The sequence below is a fragment of the Zootoca vivipara genome, chromosome 10 (genome assembly GCF_965207765.1).
Source record: "Zootoca vivipara chromosome 10, rZooViv2.hap1.1, whole genome shotgun sequence".
NCBI lineage: Eukaryota > Metazoa > Chordata > Lepidosauria > Squamata > Lacertidae > Zootoca > Zootoca vivipara.
Window position 1 is genome coordinate 6,738,817 of NC_142593.1, and position 21,718 is coordinate 6,760,534.

At 41.5% G+C, this 21,718-nt stretch overlaps 1 protein-coding gene across 1 annotated transcript in view; it reads left to right on the forward strand.

Moving 5' to 3' along the window:
- NTRK2 (neurotrophic receptor tyrosine kinase 2) overlaps nt 1–21,718 on the forward strand; it is a 186,807-nt gene that overhangs the window by 84,107 nt on the left and 80,982 nt on the right. Inside the window, exon 14 of the mRNA XM_088652691.1 lies at nt 5,498–5,563. Coding sequence (XP_088508817.1) covers nt 5,498–5,563 — 66 coding nt within the window. The remainder of the gene's footprint in view (nt 1–5,497; nt 5,564–21,718) is intronic.

Here is a 21,718-nt window from a genome sequence, read left to right on the forward strand (position 1 = left end):
TGTGTCCTTTTAAAATGCATCTCTGGGTTATTTGTGGGGCATAGGAATTCGTTCATTTCCCCCCAAAAATATAGTTCAGCCCCCCACAAGGTCTGAGGGACAGTGGACCGGCCCCCTTTTGAAAATTTTTGCTGACCCCTGCTTTAGTGGGAGAATGGGATATTTCCACCTCTGATATCAGTTGCTATACCTGATTAGTACATTTGCATCTTTCTGGTCCACCTCTTTTTAACTTACTGGCTCCTGTTAGAATGATTGTCACAAAATGAATGCATGTAACTGAATTTTGATTAGCACTTATTTTAGGGCGAGTAATTGGGAATGGAACCATGGAGAGAAGGGAATCCTTATCCCTTCTTCCACCTTTCACTTTGTCTTTGTAGATTTCCATAGATTGTCTCTCTCCATGAGATTGTAAATTGAAGGAGGATAAAGCTATCTTCTCCTTTAACTGTCAGAGACAGTAAGCCGAATGCCAGTTGCTCAGATCCTGCTTTCAGGCTTCACATAGGTTGCCCACTGTGAAAACACACACACACACACACACACACACACACACACACACACACACACACACACACCTGTTGATAATTTCACTTTTAGCTGCTGGGATTTCATAGGGGGCAGGATGGCCTTGAGCTAAGAGGTTGCATAGGAAGGGGAAAGACCGCTCCACACATCAAATGGGGGGTGACCTTTGCGTGGTCGCACACAGCCCCCTGATCCCGTAAGGCGATCGGGGCTGGCACTGCCTTCCTAGGTAGGATGCCAGGGGTCTCCGCCTACCACAGCCTAGCATCCAATCCTGCCTGGGGAGGTGTTGCCAGGGGATGGCCAGGTAAGGGGAGGGACTTTCCAGCTCACACAATAGAATTTGAATCTTACCTCCAAGCACCAGTTGGCTCCAGAGCTTTTGCAGAGGACATCACTGGACTTTCTCTGCGGTTACGGTAGGCCTGGAGCCTTTAACCCCCACCCCACATGGGTCTCCTGGGTTGTGGGGGATGCAACACTCTTAGATCCTCATTAAAAGAGGACACTCCCCCCCCCCGCTTTCCCCATTTAACTTAAAATTTAACTTTCCTCATTTGACTTTTTTTTAAAAAAATGCTGGGCACTAGATAGGGTGAATTTTTCATGACAGGCTTCCAAATCTGAGAAGAATATGGGAGGCATTTGAAGATGTATCAGATAATTTAGACAAGATAAAAACATAAGCAATGGAAAGGGAAAGGAACCTATCTATGGTGATTAAATATGTTACATAATACTGACATTAGAAATATTTTAGAATTGACTGCTAGCATTTGGCTTTTTCATATATCATGGGCACAAGTAATCAATAACTGTTAAATATAGCAGATCCAAATTTGTAGTGGCTCATAAGACTACATCAGTCAGGGACCGTATGCTGTTCAATTTTATTAATCCCTGTGACATTATACTTACAGTTCAAGCAGGTTTCGTGCATGTAATACTGATTTAATGTTGTTCATAAAAAACCACTAATAGAAAAATCAATTTCTATTGCCTTCTCTCCCTGTGTTTCTTGGGATACACTAAATGAATGGCCAAGGGAACACACTGTATTTCTGAATAGCCATAGGAAAGCATTAAATCAAAGGTGGTTGCTTGTTCATCCAGAGGTTTTTCAGGACTGCCCTGCTGTACCCAACATCTACCCTCATATGCATAAAAATTGAGTTGTCAAATGGCCATAAGAATGCATTAGGACAGCTTAGCTCTGTTGAATCAGCTACAGGCATTGCTGCCTTCTATGTCAATGAACTGTGTTACCAAATGGCCATAGGAATATGTTGAGATGGGGAACTGAACTATGACCTGTATGAATCACCAGGAGCCCAACTATCTGTCAGAAATACATTTAGGCTATCCCACCCTGCACCCTGCAAAGGAATATACAGTACTTCTAGGATTTTGCCTAACAATATTCAAGTGTCTTCTTAGCCAATCAGAAAGTGCATAGGTTGTAGCTTTCCAGAACCTAGAGTCTAAGAGTATGTGTGCGACTGCACAGCTGAAGAATTAATTTAACCTTAATTAGCAAGGAAGTGGGATAGCCTTGAAAACCTGGGATAGTAAGATAACACAGGTGCATCTGCTATTAGTGAGAGAGAAAACTACATTCTCAAGAGCTGATTTAACCAGAAAGCTAAGCAAAAGGAGCCATCTTTTAAGAAAAGGCCTAAACATAAAAACCACTTTCTTGATAGGCACCTCTCTACTCCCCGCCAGTCATACTTCCACTACAGTAGCATACAAAAAAGGGCCTCTCTGGTAGATCTTCGGCAGCAAACAGGCTAGTAAGGGAGAAGGTGGTAATTTAGTAATTAGTCTCACAATAAAGCCTACATCTCATAAACAACCATGGGAATGCCCTGGCATAAATTGTCAGCCTGAGACATTTCCATACCTGCCAAGTTTTCCCTTTTCTCGCGAGGAAGCCTATTCAGCATAAGGGGAAATCCCTTTAAAAAAGGGATAACTTGGCAGCTATGGACATTTCTTGTAGGCTTTAATGCCGGCCATGTCAATCAGCCCAATTTTGAATGGCCATTCCATCCAGCCACTTGGATTCTCCTCAATTGCTTCCTCTGACCCAAACCTGTCACAGCCATCCTCATTTGCATAAAAATCAACAGAGTTTCCAGATGGCCACAGAAATGCATTGCAATGGGCTGGGATTCTACCCCTTGCCTTTTCAGCCTCCAAATAATGCTATACAAAAGGCTTGACAACCTGAATGGCTATTAAAATGCAGAGGGTTGAATGGAGAAGGTAATGCTTTATCAGTGCTATATAAATGCATTGCTCGTGGTTAGGGGTAGGTGAATCTATCAATTTCAGTTTCTCATTTTTCCAGTTTTAAATTCAGTTCTCCACATTTCTACAGCAGTTTGCAATTTTTGTTTTAAAAATACTCATAAAAATTCATCAGCACGCTTGTGTGAATTTCTCCTAACATACACATATTTGCATGCAATTTTGTCTAATATACACACATTTGAAAAACAAATTCCGATAATAGAATGCATTTTGAATGTTATTTTCTTCATTATTTACATTTTTCTGGACACTTTACCTCAGTTTATTCATTTTTGTACACATTACTTGGTGGAGAACTGCACTGTGAAATTCAGAGAAGTGTGGTTTTGAATGAATTTTGTATTTCGGTTTACATGTCATTTCAGAAAGTTTAAATTAGGTCAATTCACCTTCAGATGAGAACTGAATTGATTTTCTCCCCATCTCCCCCCACAGTGTGCATTAACTAACCACTAGTTTGCATCGGGAGTTAACAGTTGCTGCTGGAGCTCCCATTGCAAAATATTATGTGGCCAGCCTGTCTCTAGTTTCATTCTTCATTCATTTATGTAGGATGTACTACTTCATCTCTGTGATATTGACCTGATTAATACAGAGTTTACATGCACAGAAACACGTTCTGTTGCACTAAATTGAAATTAAGATTTGGCCAATAAGAAGCTGCCATATCCCAAGTCAGACCATCTACCTCAGTAATGTTTACACTCAACTGACATCATCGCATCTGGGTTACAAGTTTTCCCAGCCTACTTGGAGATGCCGGGAACTGAATCTGGGACTTTCTGCATGTGAAGCATGTGCTCAGTCACTGAGCTGTGTTTCTTCCCCAACTGTGGCAGACATCTAGGAGCTATCAGCTCACATGTTACATTGACCCTAATAATGCAGATATACAGACTGTGCCCATATATACAAAAACATGCCCTGACTTGCTGCCTGAATGCCATGAAAGATGCCATGTCATTTAAGGTTAAGAGAAATGGAATCACTGGACTCAAAGCTGTTGTATAAAGTAGGGCAGGTTTCAATCTGTTCTGAGCAAAGTCTTGGTTTCCCCTGATCTGATTCCAAGTTTAGTCACAATTATTCATCCCACCCAGTCTCCTCAGCTGTTTATAGATAAGAATACGTGCTCACAGAGTACTTTTCCTGTCCATGCATACCCACCCAATCAGTTCCTACTCCTCCCTCCATAACAAAAGAAAAAACTGCACAGTCTTTTACTACTTCTGCACAAACTAGTTTAACTTCAGCACACTGCCTTTAATTTCAGAAGGAATTTGTACTGGTTTCCTCTACTATCTTCCTCTCTATGAGTAGCTGGAAGTTATCCCATTTACCCAACTGCACACACACACACACCCCTACTTGCAGAAAGCAGTTAAGTCAAGAGGGATGTTCCAGCCATGAATTTTTGCCCTGACTTACTGACCTACTTCTGAGTCCTCTGAAGTAAAAGCTGACAAATGCTGGATCTAGATAGAAATTCAAAAACATTCATTTAGAATGAAACACACAAACTCACTTCCCATCTAAACAGGACTGAAAAAGGACTGAAATTGATGTGTGCAAACATAGGCCTGGATCCAAAGAACTGCATGATCAGTTCTGTGTGCCAGAGGGATCTTTGAATTTGTGCTTCTCAAAGAGCAGCTCTCTTTTGAAGCAGAGAGCAGTTTAAAAAGTGGTTTCTGATTTGGTGCGGGACTAAAAAGTCATTGTGGGTATGCCTAAGCACCTGAAACGGCTTTTGGGATCCAGGCCACAATTAGCAACAAGGCAGTCAGGGTGATTGGAAAAAAAACAGACAGGTTATTTGCATTTTTATGGCATGCACATACAAACACTTACATTTTTTTATAAAAAAAAATGAGTCAGTTAATTCAGAATTACAACTATCTGCTAAAATTTAGTTACAGGTAGGTAGCTGTGTTGGTCTGGCGTAGTCGAAACAAAATAAAAAAATTCCTTCCAGCAGCACCTTAAAGACCAACTAAGTTATTTTGGTATGAGCTTTCGTGTGCATGCACACTTCTTCAGATACAATTCCGATAAAGTTTAGTAATCTCAGCCCTGTCTTATCCTGCCCTTCTATTAGCTCCAAACTAGATGTGACATTAACTGCATCAAGGCAATTAAACTGCAAGTTTCTTGTTATGTATTAAATATCGGCCAATGGGAAGCCTTGGCAGCTTTGGAAATTGAGTGGGGAAGGGAAATATAACTATTTATTTCCCTGCCACAGCCTCTACAAAAGCCACCTGATAAAACTCTGCCTCATCTCAAATGACCCTGAGCCTGCTCAGTCTTACCCTCAGTTGCTTTTTTACATAACAAAAAGCATATAGGTTAATTGCTTCCTTGCCAGAGAGGTTGCTGTTCATGAAATCACGTAAGAATATGCAGAGATATCCTCAGTTTCTTTGTAGTAAATACCCACCCTCTTGAGTGAGGTTTTTCTGAATAAGCAGTTTAGGTGCAGACCTTCTCTTTCAAGAAGTTTGCATATTTCTGCTCCCTATTAAGGGATTGTTAAACTGGAGTGAGTGGTGCTGGTGTGAGCAATGGAATGTATTAAATGACCTTAAGTTATGTTGAGCTTGATCAACACCCTTTTCTGTTGCATTAATGCCAGTGCATCTCGTTGCAGTTGAATTTAAACAAGTTGGTCTGGTAGACCATATGTGGCTGTCATTGCAAGACTGCGATAATGAAGGTGAGACCATTAGTTGTATAGACTCATAGCTCATGGACCAGAGATAAAGACTAAGATCCATTTTTCTTATTAAAAATGGATATACTATGAAATGATTCCGTCATAGTAGTAGTCTTAGCACAAAACATGTTTACCATTATTGTGTTGTGTGGTCCCATATATTCATTGGTCATTTTAGTTTTACATCCATCCATCCTAAGAGACTAGATAGATAGATAGATAGATAGATAGACCTTTATTGTCACTACACCACCTGTGTGCAGTGAAATTAAACGAGCCCCCCCCCACACTCAGTTTTGTTCACGCTCTGTGTGTTTGTCAGAAGTCAATTGCACCATTATTTTTTCCGCATTCAGCAGCCCAACAGCCCACGGATAAAAACTGTTACCTGTTGGTGCGGCTGACTATACTTCTGTATCTCCTGCCCAAAGGTAGAGGTTAAAGAGGTGCTGGCCAGGGTGTGAGTCGTCCCTAAGACTTTTCCTCACTCTCCTGAGGCAGCAGTCTCACCTGATGTCATCTAGCGAACTCCGGGGACAGCCCATGATATCATGTGCTGTATTCACCACCCTCTGTAGGGTAGATTATTACCTGCCTCCAATTTGGGGCTACAACTGCACTGACTCCTAACAGGTGCTTTGTGGCAGAAGGATTCCAGAACAAAAGTGTTGCTTATGTGTCATTGTTTCTAGGAGCAACAATTTCTACAATTTGATAACCAACATTTAATATTATCACAGAGGAAATATACCATGCAAGCTTCAGAGTGTTGCTAATGACACATAGGAGCAGAATCTCTTGGTCTCCTTCCTCAGGGCCAAGTCCTTATGAACAGATAGTTGGGTCACTTGTACTCTTGACATCTAATGTCTTGTGAAATGAAGTTCAGTAGAACATATTGTTACATCTGGTGACTCCAGCCCAGAGTTTCATAGACACTCTGATATGTGCCACAGCACTGGCACAGATTTCCCACAGCATTTCAAATTAAATAACAAAGGCTCCAGGGATGTGTATGTTCAATTGCCTTCTCCCTTTACGTCTCTGAAGAAACGTACTCTAATCATGCCTTCGTTTGTCCTAAAGTTTGAAGATTCCTTAGGACTCTTTGAGTCTCATTCCAAAGACCCATCGAACCATTCACAAAACTGCTTTCAGTACTTGCAAATTGACTGGGGACACCAGCATGTATTTATATATTCATTCTAATTATAGGTCACTTGCTATGCACAGTTTACAATATGATAAATCCTAATACATAATCAAAATGCATAGATGTATAATAAGCACATAGCTTATAAGCCCCTTAATGGTAAAGGGACCCCTGACCATTAGGTCCAGTCGCAACGACTCCGGGGTTGCGGTGCTCATCTCGCTTTACTGGCCGAGGGAGCCGGCGTACAGCTTCTGGGTCATGTGGCCAGCATGACTAAACCGCTTCTGGCGAACCAGAGCAGTGCATGGAAACGCCGTTTACCTTCCCGCCTATTTATCTACTTGCACTTTGACATGCTTTCGAACTGCTAGGTTGGCAGGAGCAGGGACCGAGCAACGGAGGCTCACCCCGTCGCAGGGATTCAAACCACCGACCTAATCAGCAAGCCCTAGGCTCTGTGGTTTAGACCACAGCGCCACCCGCGTCCCCTTACGTCGGGGCTATAGATCAGTAGTAGCTCATCTGATGTGCATGCAAAAGGTCCCAGATTCTATGGTCATAAGGTCTCAGCAACTACAGGCAGGGCTGGGAAAGATGCCTTTCTGAAACCCTGTAGAGCCATAGACATTACTGAACTAGATGGACAAACTGGTCTGATTCAGTAGAAGGAGGCTTCCTATGTTCCTACACTCATGAGACCATTTCAGTATGTGAAAGCTGTGAGGGAAAGCAGCTCTGCTCCTTTCCTTTCTGGGCATGGAAATTTTCTTGGGATCTTTTTAATGCGATTAAAAAGAGGGAAAGAGTCATAGATGAGGGATGGCAGAGTATATATACTTTGCATTCAAAATACCTCAGCTTTAATCTCTAAAGTCTCCAGTTAGGAAGTTTGTGGGTTCCAAATGATGGGAAAGACATTGGCATGAGACCCTGGAGAACATTCGCCTCATAGAGTAAACAATACTGGGCTGGATGGACAAATACTTAATTAACATATTTTTAGACTGCCTTTTAGGGCCATACTCTCAGAAAGCAGCTTCCATCATGCATAAAAGACAATTCAAATAGTGTTTCCTGGTATTATAAGTCAGCTTTCTATGTTTCTAATGGCTGACTGCTGGCAGACTGGACTGGTTTGTTGTTGTTTTTAAAAAAGCCAGCAAGCTTAGTTATATGAGGAGTTCTGAGCTGAAATCTAGTACCGGTAGTGCTGGTGACAGAAATGCAAATGTCATTAAATAAGATTGCCCTGGTTTTAAAATATTTAGCTTTCTAGTGGTATTCCTGGTAGACCTTGTAGCAAGTCACCCATAGCCTACTGTCCAACATAGCTCAACTCTCTAATTAATTTTATGTTAATTAATTTGGTAATATTTAATTACCATTCCATTCTTGTCAAACACGTGGGCTGAATTTCCAGAAAAGTCTTCTTAAGTTTAACTTGGAGCTAGTTAAACTTGGAAATATACCAAGGGTTTGTTTTGTTTTTCAATTCCTTAAGCATATATAGCCCCAGTTCCAGCAGAGTTAAGCATGCTTGAAACCATGGCTAATTCTGTGTAGGATTTAGGTGTCTGTTGGAGACAGCATCCACACTAGTAGGAGCATTATATCCTGTCCATTCTCCATCTTTTATCACATCAGTGGTGGACTTAGCTGAATTCATTCCCCTGTACATTTCCATAGTAATTGTCTAAAATGACGCTGTGACCATTTCTTAACAAAATGCATGGTGCAGGTTCATATTTATTTATTTATTTATTTAACTATCACCCTCCAAACACAAGTTTCAATGTACAAAATACCATTAAAACAGCTTTAAAAAGTGTTTTAGAAAGCACAAAAAATAACGGTTTATGAATTTAAAAACAATGCAAAGTAGGCACTCAGGCAGAGCTGAGACTTTTCCATCCAGCTGGGAAAGTCTGTTGGAACAAAAACGTCTTCAAATGTTTCCAGAAAGTGCAGAGAGTGGGTTCCTGTTGTATCTCGACAGGAATGTTGCCCTACAGAACAGGTTCACGTAGAATCGATGTAGTAGATGCAGGGGTTTACATATAATGAGAATGACCGCTCCACACATCAAATGGGGGGCGACCTTTGCGTGGTCGCGAGCAGCCCCCCTGATTCCATAAGGCGACTTCCTGGTAGTTTGGGGCTGGCACCGCCTTCCCAGGTAGGATACCAGGGGTCTCCGCCTAGCGTTCAATTCTGCCTGGGGAGGTGTTGCCAGGGGATGGCCAGGTAAGGGGAGGGACATTCCAGCTCACACAATAGAATTTGAATCTTACCTCCAAGCACTGTGGAATGCGCTGGGATGTGTTGATACCTTGGTTGCATCACGTACTTGCGTTCCGCCCCCCCACCAGATGCGGTTGCGTTCCACCTTGGTGAAAATGACCTGGTTGTTCGGAAGAGCATAGTGCTCATGAAAACGGCAATCGCAGTCTTGGAAAGTCTGCATGCCCTGCACCCTAACATACCTATTTTCTGGCCAGAACTTCTCCCACGCTTACAATGGCATGCCAACCCCAAACCTAACAGACTGAATTACACTATCGAGAAAATAAATAGGGCATTGCGCTCGGCAACCCCGCGCATAGAGGGTCGCGTAGTGAAGCATCCCAGCATCAAGATATACAGAAAAGAACTCGTTAGGCCCGATGGTATGCACCTTTCAGACATTGGTAATGATGACTGGCTAAGCGACATTAGGCATGGCCTTTTGCAATGGTTGGCGGATGGCGAAGCCTCTTTACAGGTGTAGGTAGGTAGCGAGACCGCGATTTTGCAGCCTCAGGTGGCGGTTTCAGGTCTTGGGCGGAATTCTTTGGCAATTTTCCTAGAGGGAGGGGCGTGAGGCGGAGACCTCACCCCCTTGTGGCAACAGGATCGGGGTATTGGGGGAAGTGTTGACCATACCAATAAGCGTCATTGCTTCCCCCTTCCAGCGGCGGCGAACGGGGGGGGGGCAGGCTCTCTCTGCTTGAACATATGTTCTCCAGAGCCAGCCCCAACCCCCATACATGTGGATAACCCCGAAGCCTCCCAGTATCCCAGCTGGGGACTGGGGAGGATAATGCCCAATGCCTGAGCCAAGGTCTCCCTACATCTGAATCTTAATAAAGTTGTGGCCAATTTGAATCCCATAGCACGTTGCCTTGCATCTTTATCCCGCTCAGGGGGGTCGCCTGGGGTTTGGGGGACTCCGCCTGTCCACGCAATAAACTTCTAGCTACACTAGTAATAGCAAAAATACTATTTTTTTAAAACACACTGTAAAGTTTTCTGACAACATCAATACAATATAATTTTAATTGAATTTAATTCCGTCTTACTATTCTTAGCAAGAGCTGCCACTGTAACCAGATCTCATATGGATCTGTACTCCCCATCCTTTTCAGTATTGGGAGAGCATGGTTTTATGATGCAGCCCATTGCAATTATTTGCATCCACCCTGCCCCTTTTCCTCAGATGCGAGTGAGTTGTAAATTCATAGCACAAAACCTGCCAGCAGATCGTTTTGAAAGGAAAAGTCTTTCAAAGCTGTAGTCTTTTTAATGCCCTTCATTCTCACTAATCAATAAAAAAGCAAGGAAACATATCTTCAGCACCAGCAGAATTGTAGAAGGAAGTGCTTATTAGACATTGCACAGGACAATGTGAGAGTAATGAGCCTGCATTTGAGAAACGCATAGTAAATCCTAGATTAAAATGCTGAATACAATTTATATTTCTCTTTCTGTCTTATGCCAGGAAGATGTATATGCTGTTCAAGGTTTCAGTGGGAGAGAACACCGTCAGGTAGCCTAAAATAGTATATTACAGGCAAGGCCACTGCAAAAGCGTTTAAGGAAATCAGCAATCATTGCAGGCAGGGCATGAAGCTATTAACCCTACCCATATTTTTGCTGTCAGAAATGCTGAGTCTATGGGTCATATCTTAATGTCCCTACCCCACTAATTCATTTTATATTGAGATCAGTGTTAACACTTTTTCAAAATTAAAGTGTGTACAATTCCATTTCTCTCTCTCACACACACACATACACTTTTATTTTATGAATTTGTGGGTAGATTATTTAAGCTATTAAACATATGAATGAACACTATCAATAGCAATCACATTAATTATTCCAATTTGTCTCCTTAAATTATAAACTTTGTTTCTGTAGACGTTGAGAATATATGGCTTGGCAGTTAATAAGGAACGTGACTTTTATTAGTTGTACAAGAAACTGCATTTTTTTTATTAAAAAAAAACCACACACCACATGTGTCTCTTACATACTTATTTCTGTGTTGAGGACTGTGGACAAAAATGTTAACAATAATGATGCAATAGACTGATATTGTGGTGTTGTGGTAGGTTGTGTCTATATCTCTACAATGATTATGTGTCTGGGGCAGTTCAAGAAAGACTAATAATGGGACTCAAGACTGTGTTCTGCTCATTTCACCCATTGACAGGACATGTGACCTTGTTTGATGATTCACTTAACCTTCCTGTGCATTGATTAATTAATGTGTGAAAGGAGTGTAATCATTAGAAATTGTCTAAAGTTACACAGTAAGGGCTCCACATTAGATTACTGTACTACCTGTTATTTGGGCCTGAGCATTTGTTTCAGCTCCCATATAAGAAAACCAGCCAGAATCGCATGCAAGATTGGTTAAATGTTTCTTCTTGGATGCTGCATTTATCTTGGGGCAAGATTTATTTTGTTTCTTACATGTGTAGTCAAAACTGGGGAATTCAATAAATGTGGTGAGATCCTGTACAAATGTACCTGTGGGTGGTTATATTGTAGGTAAAAGGATTCATAACTAAATGTATGGTTTCCTTTGCCATTAGAGAAGGTGAACTGGACTCCCAATATTCTAATTTTTTTTTAACCTATAAACCAGAAGCTCTAAAGCAGGTACTGATTGTCGTGCTCACAGCTGAACATTCTGCATAGGAATTGGGGAATAGTAACGTACGTTCATAGAAGATCAGCAGAAGTGTTTGTGCTTCTGATCATGCCTCTCATATAGCATACGCCATACAATGATGTTTCTTTAACATTTCGAACAGGTCTCACTTCTAATGTTACTCACCTTTCTGTCCTCATCTCTATTATATTATCGGTACATGGAGACATAATCCATCACACATAGCTATGTGGATGTGTGTGCTGCTCTCATACTCAGCTCTCTCCCCTCTTTCTCCCCTTCCGGCCAGAATCTGGCCCTTTCCACTTCCCATTTCCACTTCACCCCACCAACCAGTTAAAAAATAATAATAGCAAGAATATAGCAATTGTCTTCAGTCTTCAACACAGCTGCTGGTAGCTGTGATTACAAAAACCATACAGGTTATGGGTACGGTTAAGAAAACCGCATGTCCCAAATTTGTTTAAAGTTTAAAATAACCTTTTTTTTGCAAATGTAGAGAGGTTAGCCTTCCCAAAAGGCAGTCATCTGAGAGAGAGATTTGAGCTCTCTCTCTCTCTCTCTCTCTCTCTCTCTCTCTCTCTCTCTCTCTCTCTCTCATACACACACACACAGCTAAATGAAGTTTAAAAGGCAGACTTCATAGTATTCTGAGACATTTATGTATTAGCTGTAACTATAATTTCACATGAAATTTCAGATTAAGAGGCTTTTTCTGAATATTTTATCTACTGCTTGGCATTCTGATGAAGATATACAGCATTATTCTTTTTGCATAGGAAACAGTTTCCAGAAATCCAGGCGGGAACATTCCCTGGCTTTCTGATAAAATAAATAAATAAAAACTAGGCAGCAACATTAGCAAGCATTGCCAAGTAGCAACTGAACAGGATAAATTATTTCATTTCACTTTCTGCTTAGAACTGAACAAATTTGATAAGATTTCCTTTTTAGGTAACATTGCAGCATCCTCCTCCTTCTTTTTATTGCTTCCCTTTAACACTCAGCTATTCTTCATTTCTCTCCTAATAAATCATTCTTCATTTAAATGGGTCACAGATACAAGTCTCGTTACGGATTATTGCTTCCAAGCTGTGTAAAAGTAAATGTCTATATCTTGTTTAAAATAGCTGAGATTGCATTGGGTATCAAATAACACCAATATGCTTGAGATATATGAGGAAATATAGTGGGAGACAGAAACAGAGTTCAATTTTAGACAGATTTTAAAGCCAGAAGAATTTTCAGACTTTGCGTCTCCAATTTGAATCACAGTGTCGTGGTGATCATTTTAGGCCATTTAGCCCAAATCAGTGCATAAAATCCAGAGCTGTCCAGGCTCAGCTTGAAGACCTCTGGACAGCAAGAGCTCACCACCTTTCTAGATAAATGTTTGCGTAGTCAGGTGGAGTCCCCTTCAAACCCTGGGCAGCCCCCGAGCGGAATAATGACACAGGCCCACGTTTTGATGGGATTAAAATTGGCCACAACTTTATTAAGAATTCAGATGTAGGGAGACCTTGGTGCAGGCATTGGGCATATATCCCTCCCAGCCCCCCAGCTGGGGGTGGGGTATTTTTCAGGGTTGTCTAGCATGTGTGATGGTTGGGCTAACTCTGCAGAACATATGTTCAAGCAGATAGCCCGCCCCCTCTCGATCGCAGCCGCTGGAGGGGGAGGGCAATGACGGCCTATGCATTTGGTCAATGCCCCTCCCTGCCCCATTTACAGGAACCCTGTTATCGCTGCCGCAATGGGGCAGGGGGTCACCACCCCCACGCCCCGCCCATTCATGTAAATGACTAAAGGATTCCGCCCAAGGCCTGCATCCGCCAAGTTGCGACAAATTGCTACGGGAAAGGCAAAACCTGCCAATGCTGGGAAATTCCTTTCCGGGCCTGCAACAGCAGCCTTGTCATAGCAGCGCCTGCGTGCTTGTACGCCTGTGGAAGGAAATAACCTGTAATGCAAGCATTAATTTAGGGAGTGGAGGGTGGGAAAACTCTGAATCCGTCGGCTGCTTCCCAGGAATGGCTCAACTTCCACCGTGTGCAAGGTAAGGTTACCTGTTTCTACTTGGCCAATCCCCCCGGCCCGCCTCCCTGAGCTGGATTGGACGGCTAACTGAGTGGGCGGAGAACACCAGTATCCAGCCCAGGTAGGCAGTACCGGCTTCCAAACTTTTCAGGGATCCCAGAGGGCTGCGTGCGACTGCACAAAATGCGCCTCCCCTTTATGTGGGGAACGGTCATTCCACTGTCAAACTGATCTTGCCATTCGGCTTCTCCTAATGTCAAGCCAAAATCTACCCTTCCTGCAATTTAAGTCCATTAGATCTATATGATATGCACATCATACATTTAAATCCTGAGATTTTTAAGTTTAAGTTTAGTTAACATAGTTTAGGTTTAGTTAACATAGTTTATAGCTATGCTTTCCAGGACCCTAAGCAAACTACAGTTCCCAGATTTCTTTAGGGAAAGCTATGCATTGAAAATGTACTTTAAATGCCATGCGTTTTAAATGATGTGGATGTAGCACTAGTGTAAAGCCTTAGGGTTCTGTAATTGAGAAGAGGAGGGGCGGATTGGCAATAACTCCAAAGTCTATGAAAATAATCCTTTATCTCTTAAAAGTAAAAGTCTGGCACAAGTCCACCTGGCACAGGTCTTTCAGTCAGTCAGAGATCACTTTCTTTCTGTTCACTTTGATTTCTTCCATTTCTTCCTCTGGTTGTGCTCTTCAGCTTCTCTCAGATCTCATCTTCCTGTCTTTATTTACTTGAGGCGGCACTTCCCATTTGACAATTCTCACCATTTTGTGCTCCTCCCCTTTGTACATCTCATTATGCCCTTAGGAGCAGGCATTGCACTAACCTTGCCCTCTGGAGTAGCAGAGAACAAGTCTTTGCTCTCTTCTGTGTGACAGCTCTTTAGATACAGTGGTGCCTCGACTTACGAATTTAATCCGTTCCGAAGGCACCTTCGTAAGTCGAAAAATTTGTAAGTCGGAAAACGCCATTGGAAATCCAATTTCCCATAGGAATGCATTGGAAACAGAAAAATTCGTAAGTCGAAGCAACCCTATCTAAAAATTCGTAAGTCGAAAAATCCCTATCTAAAACCGCCGTGGGTTTCCCCCCCGGATGTCAAGACATTCGTAAGCGCGCGACCATTACCCCCATTTGTAAGTCAAAAAATTTGGTTGTCGAGTCGTTCATAAGTCAAGGTCCCACTATATTTGAAGAGTTCTACCATGCCCCAGTTGGTCTTCTCTTCTCCAGGCTAAACATACTTAGTCCCATCACCCTTTCCTGATAGCACTTGTTTTTATACCGCTGACCAGAGGAGGCTCTCCTCTGAACCCATTCCAATTAAGGACACATTCATTCTTCGCTTGCCCCTCGCATGATGGGAAAAAACATGAGGTACCAGGCCAAGTTCAGAGCCCTGCAGCATCCCTCCCTCCAGTTTGATGAGGAACTATTGATAAGAACTATTTATAATCACGTGTGAATCCACATGACTGTATTCTCATATAACCTGCATTTAACCACTTTGCTAATCAAAATATTGTGTGTGGTGTGTGTGTGTGTGTGTGTGTGTGTGTGTGTGTGAGAGAGAGAGAGAGAGAGAGAGAGAGAGAGAGAGAGAGAGAGAGAGAGAGAGAGAGAGAGAGAGGTTTTTTTTAATCAACATAAGTAAGATTACTGCAATGTATGGGGTATTGGAAACTTCAGCGGGAGCAGAATTTGGTGGCCAGGTTGCTCACTAGGGCAAGATGGTTTGGACATATTACACCAATCCTAGCCCAACTGCACTTGCTGCCAATTAGTCTCCAGGCCCAATTCTAAGTGCTGGTTTTGACCCATGAAGCTAAAAATGCTCGGAACCCTAATTCCTCAAAGACCACCTCTCCTGATATGAACCAACCCAGGTCCTGTGATCATAGCTGCCAAGTTATCCCTTTTTTAAAGGGATTTCCCCTTATGCTGAATAGGCTTCCTCGCGAGAAAAGGGAAAACTTGGCAGCTATGCCTGTGATTCAGGCCCTTCTTAATGTAGCCCCTCAACAAGTGGCTCCCTGCTTGTGGAGGCTTTCCTCAGGGAGGCTCGCCTGGTGCCTTCATTACATATCTTGAGGTGCCAGGGGATAATGTTTCTTTATCACCAGGCCTTTGGCTGATTAAACATTCTATGGCCTTTTAAATGTGTTTGTGGGAGGAGGGTTAGTGGTTTGCTTTTGTTTTATTATGTATTTTGTGTTCTCGTTTTGTTTTTTTACGTTGTGAACCACCATGTGATCTTTGAATGAAGGGTGGTAAACAATAACACAATAATAATTATGGCCGCAACATCCCCACAATCTGCTAAACTGGTAATTACGCAGTGCTAGAAAATAAAATTGAAACCGTGGTAAAGATGAGAGCGCTCAGCTTCACCTTGCTTGTGCATAACAGCCACTTTGATGGGACAAATATAAGATCGGTGTGGTGATTGATGTCAGTAGTGCTCCCGAGCACACACAGTTTGTGCTTTCTCATGTCCTCCTTTAAGCAGTGTCTCAGATTTTCCAAGTGGTGCTTAGCTGTGATCCTGAAGTGCAAATCATTCTGCTAAAAAAATCACAGTTCGTGATTGCTCCACTACTTCAGCTCCATTTCAAAATGCTGTGTGCATACCTCCTCTATTAGATATTGGAATGAGCCATGGTGCGCTGGAAGTTGCAGCATGTCTGTGTGTTGTCCCTGGCAAGATGTGAGTAGCTTACTGGGGAGGTAAGAGGGCCACTTAAAAATAAATCACAGTGAAGTGTTAATCACATCAGTGAATGTGGTATTCCTCAGAAGTAGTTGTCATTACAGCAAATATTACCTTATGAAATTAATCTTCTTAATGTCCTAAAGCCTTTCCTTCAAAACAGCTTATGAGAACACCCCGTTACAGAATCCTGGCAGTTCTAAATTGATTACACTTGCTCTGAGATTATAATTTTGTGTGTGGTTTAGCCAAATCCCTTTTACTCTCTCTATTTTTGTTGGCTTTTCCTTCCATGTTGTAGTGATTGTTTCAGCAAAAAGGAATTTAGGCAAGCCTTCTTGGAAACATGAAATACCTCCTAATAAGCTAGTTTGTTTTTGCACATGTGTCATTACCTACAGAGAAGCAGCAAATAGTACTGTTGCCTCAGGTGTTAAATTAGCAATCAAGTGGAATGCAAATGAAGTAATTGCTGTTTACACCCTTCTAAGCCCTGTATTGATAAACTTTGGAGCAGTTAGAATAGGCATCCCCAGACTTCGGCCCTCCAGATGTTTTGGACTACAATTCCCATCTTCCCCGACCACTGGTCCTGTTAGCTAGGGATCATGGGAGTTGTAGGCCAAAACATCTGGAGGGCCGCAGTTTGGGGATGCCTGAGTTAGAAGTTCCAAAAGTCTCCTTTATGGTTGAAGCACATTGGAGAATGTTTCACAGGATAAGCACTCATGAATTTTTATTTTTATTTTATTTTTTGTGGCCTGCATTCTTTTCTGGGTGGCTCTCTTATCCATGTGATCTTCCCCCACTTTGGGGTTGTGGGGTGGAAATCACACAAACCAGATCTCCTCAAGATTGGATGCTAATGTGGAAGGCCCAAGTTATGCAGCAGTGCGGTTGGGAAGGGACTTGCACTGGTCTCCTACTATGTTGTTGTCAGTGCTATTTTTCTAGAAAAAGAGGTGCTGGATCTCACCACGACTGCTTCCCTTATTCTCTTATGATGGCAATGCTGCCCACCTGAGAGGTGCCGGAACTGAGTTCCTGCGAGTTCCCCCTGAAACGAAGCCCTGCTTATTGTGGTGGTGCCTTGCCTTGAACATTTGAGCCACACAACAGTTGTATGTGGTTCTGAAACGTGGCACCCATGCCCACAACCAAGGAGCATTTTTGTGCTGCTCATATTACATTGCTTTCTATTTTGAATATTTTATTTGTTCACACAATGCATATATAACCATACACTAAATAGTAAATGCCTTTTAAAGGGAAAAAAAGAGAGAGACAAATCCATGCATGCAAGTCATGTCGAAATATATTTTTTCTTAAGCGTCAAGTGCATTTTTTCCCCTTACGGTCATGTCATGTGTTTTGTTAAATGCATTCCATATTTATTTGATTCTTTAAAAAAATATTTATGTTGATTCATTGTGTTAATTTTGTTTGACTGTTATAAGCATGATTTCTCATATGTTTATTTTGTTTCTTTTAGGTTCTGTTTTGTTTCATAAGATTCCACTGGATGGGTAAATGAAATAAGGAAAAAAAGAGAGGGGGCGTGTTGAATCTATGTGCTTCTCACTAGGCAGTGGACATGTTTGTTGTGCTGTCAATTGCTACACTCCTTGGACCTCTCTTGTAGAGATGAGTTATGTTTGGAGGACTCTGGAAGTATGCACTGTTTTGGCAACTTCAATTCAAAATCAGCCCTGAGGCAGCTATAAAGAAAGCACAAAAATAAACTGTTGTATTCCGTAGCAACGGTCCTGCTCACAAAGTGGCATTTTAGCAAAGTTCCACAGTATTATTTCAATTCGATTGTTTGCTTGAACTTAGCTGGAAAGAGAATTAATTTTATAGATAATATTTATTAAAGGTGAACTGCAAATACTTTGTGTACTAAAAAAGTTAAAGTGTTTTATGTCCTCATTTTACAGATTCTTATATTCCAGCCTTTGAATTATAACATTCATACCAATGGAGCAAGGGCTCACTTAAAACCTGAGCACCTGCATGTTTGCAGGACTTTGATCAAACATTCTAAAACCAATAAAAAGTAGTTCCGCAAAGTTTTCTCAATGTAAGTAGTCTTTAGCATGGGCTGGTGTCTCTGAAGAGAAAATAAGCTGTAAAAATTGCCTCTTAACATGCCACAGTTAAGGCATTGTTTAGCAGTATGCAATCTCATGTTCAAAGATCACTCTTTCCTATTCTAAAGAAATCAGTTAGTCAGGAAACGTTATATGACTCTCCACCACTGCTACCATTAAATAAAATATACTAAATTGCTATATGTGCCATTACTCTCATACAGCATTACCACCCATAAACAGTTAGGTTGCCCCCCCCCATATCTATCTATCTATCTATATATATTTATTTATAGATATGTAGATATATATGTGTGTGTATATACAGTGGTACCTCTACTTACGAATTTAATGCGTTCCGAACGCACATTCATAAGTAAAAAAAAAAATGTAAATCGAATCCCATAGGAAGTAGAAAAAATCCTATCTAAACCGCATCCAAGATGGCGGACGGAGCTCCGTTCGTAAGTAGAAACATTTGTAAGTAGAGGTGCCACTGTATATATAAGTGCGCGCACACACACACATATAGGGCCTATTTCTCTTTTTTGAAGAAAGGTAGACATATGCCTAGATGCTGGGGTGGCATCTGAGGCAGAAGGAGCCCTTTTCAGACCTGCTCTGAAAAGTGGCACATCTCTTGCTATATCACAGCTTGCTCTGTTAAATATAAAAAGCATGAGTGGGTTCTGGTGCAGTTGCCCAAGAGGTTTCATTAAGTTCTCAGAGGAAAGGTGTTCTGTGCAGCAAAGGAGCACAGAATAAGTGTCTCGTTGCCTAACCCTGTCAGTCCTTTGTCATCTCCAATATAATTCACTTATGCACCTCTGGGAATGAGACTGATTCTTTCTCCTGATTGGTATGAACTTACGGTATATTTGGTGTTAATGGATTGAAAACCATTAAACAAAAGGTGGGCAACAAAACAAATGCTATATTTAGCTTATTCCAGTCTCATCCAAGCTGCAAAGTTTCATGTGTGTAAAAAACATTAATAGATGGATATCTTAAATACCAAACTGAGAATTGCCAAACTTCAAAATAGTCTCAATTTTCCATTCTTTAAAGAAGCTTCCAGATGCACTTATTGTCACATAATAGGTTTAGGATCATTATCAGTATTTCTGTAAAACATTCTTGTAGCATTTTGCAGTTCAACTTTAAGGTACAGCCACAGGTACGATTTTGGAATAGCTCTCCGTGACAGATTATTTTGGATTCTATGTAATCAAGGCATTTATTTGGATAAAACAGAATTGATTTGTGCACCACCAATTTATATATATGCACACAGGCAATATAGGAGAATCTGGGAATTTTTTCACTCCACATTAGCCACCCAATGCACTGTTCATGCTATAGTTACTCACAATGTGTTATGGATTACAGCACATGGCTATTTGCTGTTTGTGTTTTGGAAGGAGCCATGCTTAAATAATGAAATAGGCCATGCTTTGCTAGCTGATTTCCTTTCCAATATGGGAGCAGATAAAGCTTACTGAAGCCAAATTTTGAAGTTGGAACTTGGAGTAGGCTTATTTCATTTGGATTACTAATGACCCTGCCTGTCACTCTAGATATTTTAATCTGTCCAAATAGTGTTGAGTTTACAAAGATCACGGTTTTAATTACACAATTACTGACCCCTTAAACCACAGTGAAAATCATCCCAAGAAATCTGCCAGTGCCATTAAAATAGTTAAAGGCGTAGCTTTCATTGCTAAAGTGGTATTAATAGTCATAGCTGCCAAGTTTTCCCTTTTCCTGCGAGGAAGCCTATTCAGCATAAGGGAATTTCCCTTAAAAAAAGGGAGAACTTGGCAGCTATGATTAATAGTATCTTGCTAGGCGGTAAAAAGGGTTTGTAGAATGCTGAAAGTCTGTTTTACACATTGATAAAACCTGAACAGGTAGAATAGTATATCTTTCTAGCCAGCAGTTCTGCCTATCTAACTGTCATGCTGGCTAATTGCAGCATACATTAAAAATCAGTTCTTGGCTTTTGCTGGTGTGTGTGTGTGTGTGTGTGTGTGTGTTAAGAACCACAATTTTCAGAAACTATTCACTTACTTAGGTTGAGGATTCAGGTAGGTAGCCGTGTTGGTCTGACACAGTCGAAATATATAAAAATATATAAAAATAGGTTAAAGGTTGAGCAGCTTCAGGTCTGTAATAAAACTCTATCCTTTCTTGCTGAATTCAATTGGAGTTCTGCTATTGGCATGCATGGCTAGAACATGGTACCTTGTGTAGAGTGTATATATTTAACCAAGCCCTGAATGCACACTTAATCGGACACGTTAGTGTTCCATAACATAAAATTCACAAGGAATGTCACTGTTTAAAAGGGGTAGCTGCCCGCCTTTAAAATTTATAGAGATTAATTTGTATGTGTTGCTTACATTTTATCATGTTATAATTTGGGTTTCCTCGTGCAATATACCCAACTACTGTCCAACTAGGACATATAGCTCAGGCTTTGACTCATTTTCATTCTTTAGTTACTAGAACTGCTCTTAGCAAATGACAGAGTAAAGCTGGCACATTAAGCTGAATTGTGACCATTTTCATTTAGCATTTTAAAAAAATAAAGAGAAAAAAATGAACTCATGTAATTACATAAATTGCGTGGATTAAACAGGACTGTTCTGCAAGGGGGCGGTGAGGCAGAATATGAATCTTACCTTCATCAAGTGGAGTGAAAAACACTCCCAAACTAGTTCTTCTTGGGTTCCCAGTTTTAGATTGTAGGCTACTAAGTTGGTGCTGCTGGGGAGAGTTAGGATGCAGCAGAAGCACCCATCTGCTGGTGCGGAAAGAAATTTCCTGACCACTTCAGTAAGCATTTCCATGTGGAGTGATGTTAAAGCAGCCTTCACATAAGGGTCACAGTCATTGGTGGCCTGGGAGGTGGGGGTGGGGAAGCTCTGCTGCCATGGGGGCTCCATTGCATCTAAAGAAAGCAGCATGGCAGGGCTGCTACCACCCGCAATGTTTCCACTGGTGGTAACCAACATAGGGCCTAGAACTGAGACGCAACAGAACTGACCACAGGTCCACTGGATCCTAAGCTAGTCACCATCTTCTTGAACAGGACCTGGTTTCCCCCATAATCTTCCTCCCTGACGACCAGGGGTCAATTCGTAGCACTACTGACCGCTCCCCAAGCAGATTTTAGATTGCTCTGACCTTTAATCAAATGATTGCTTCTAT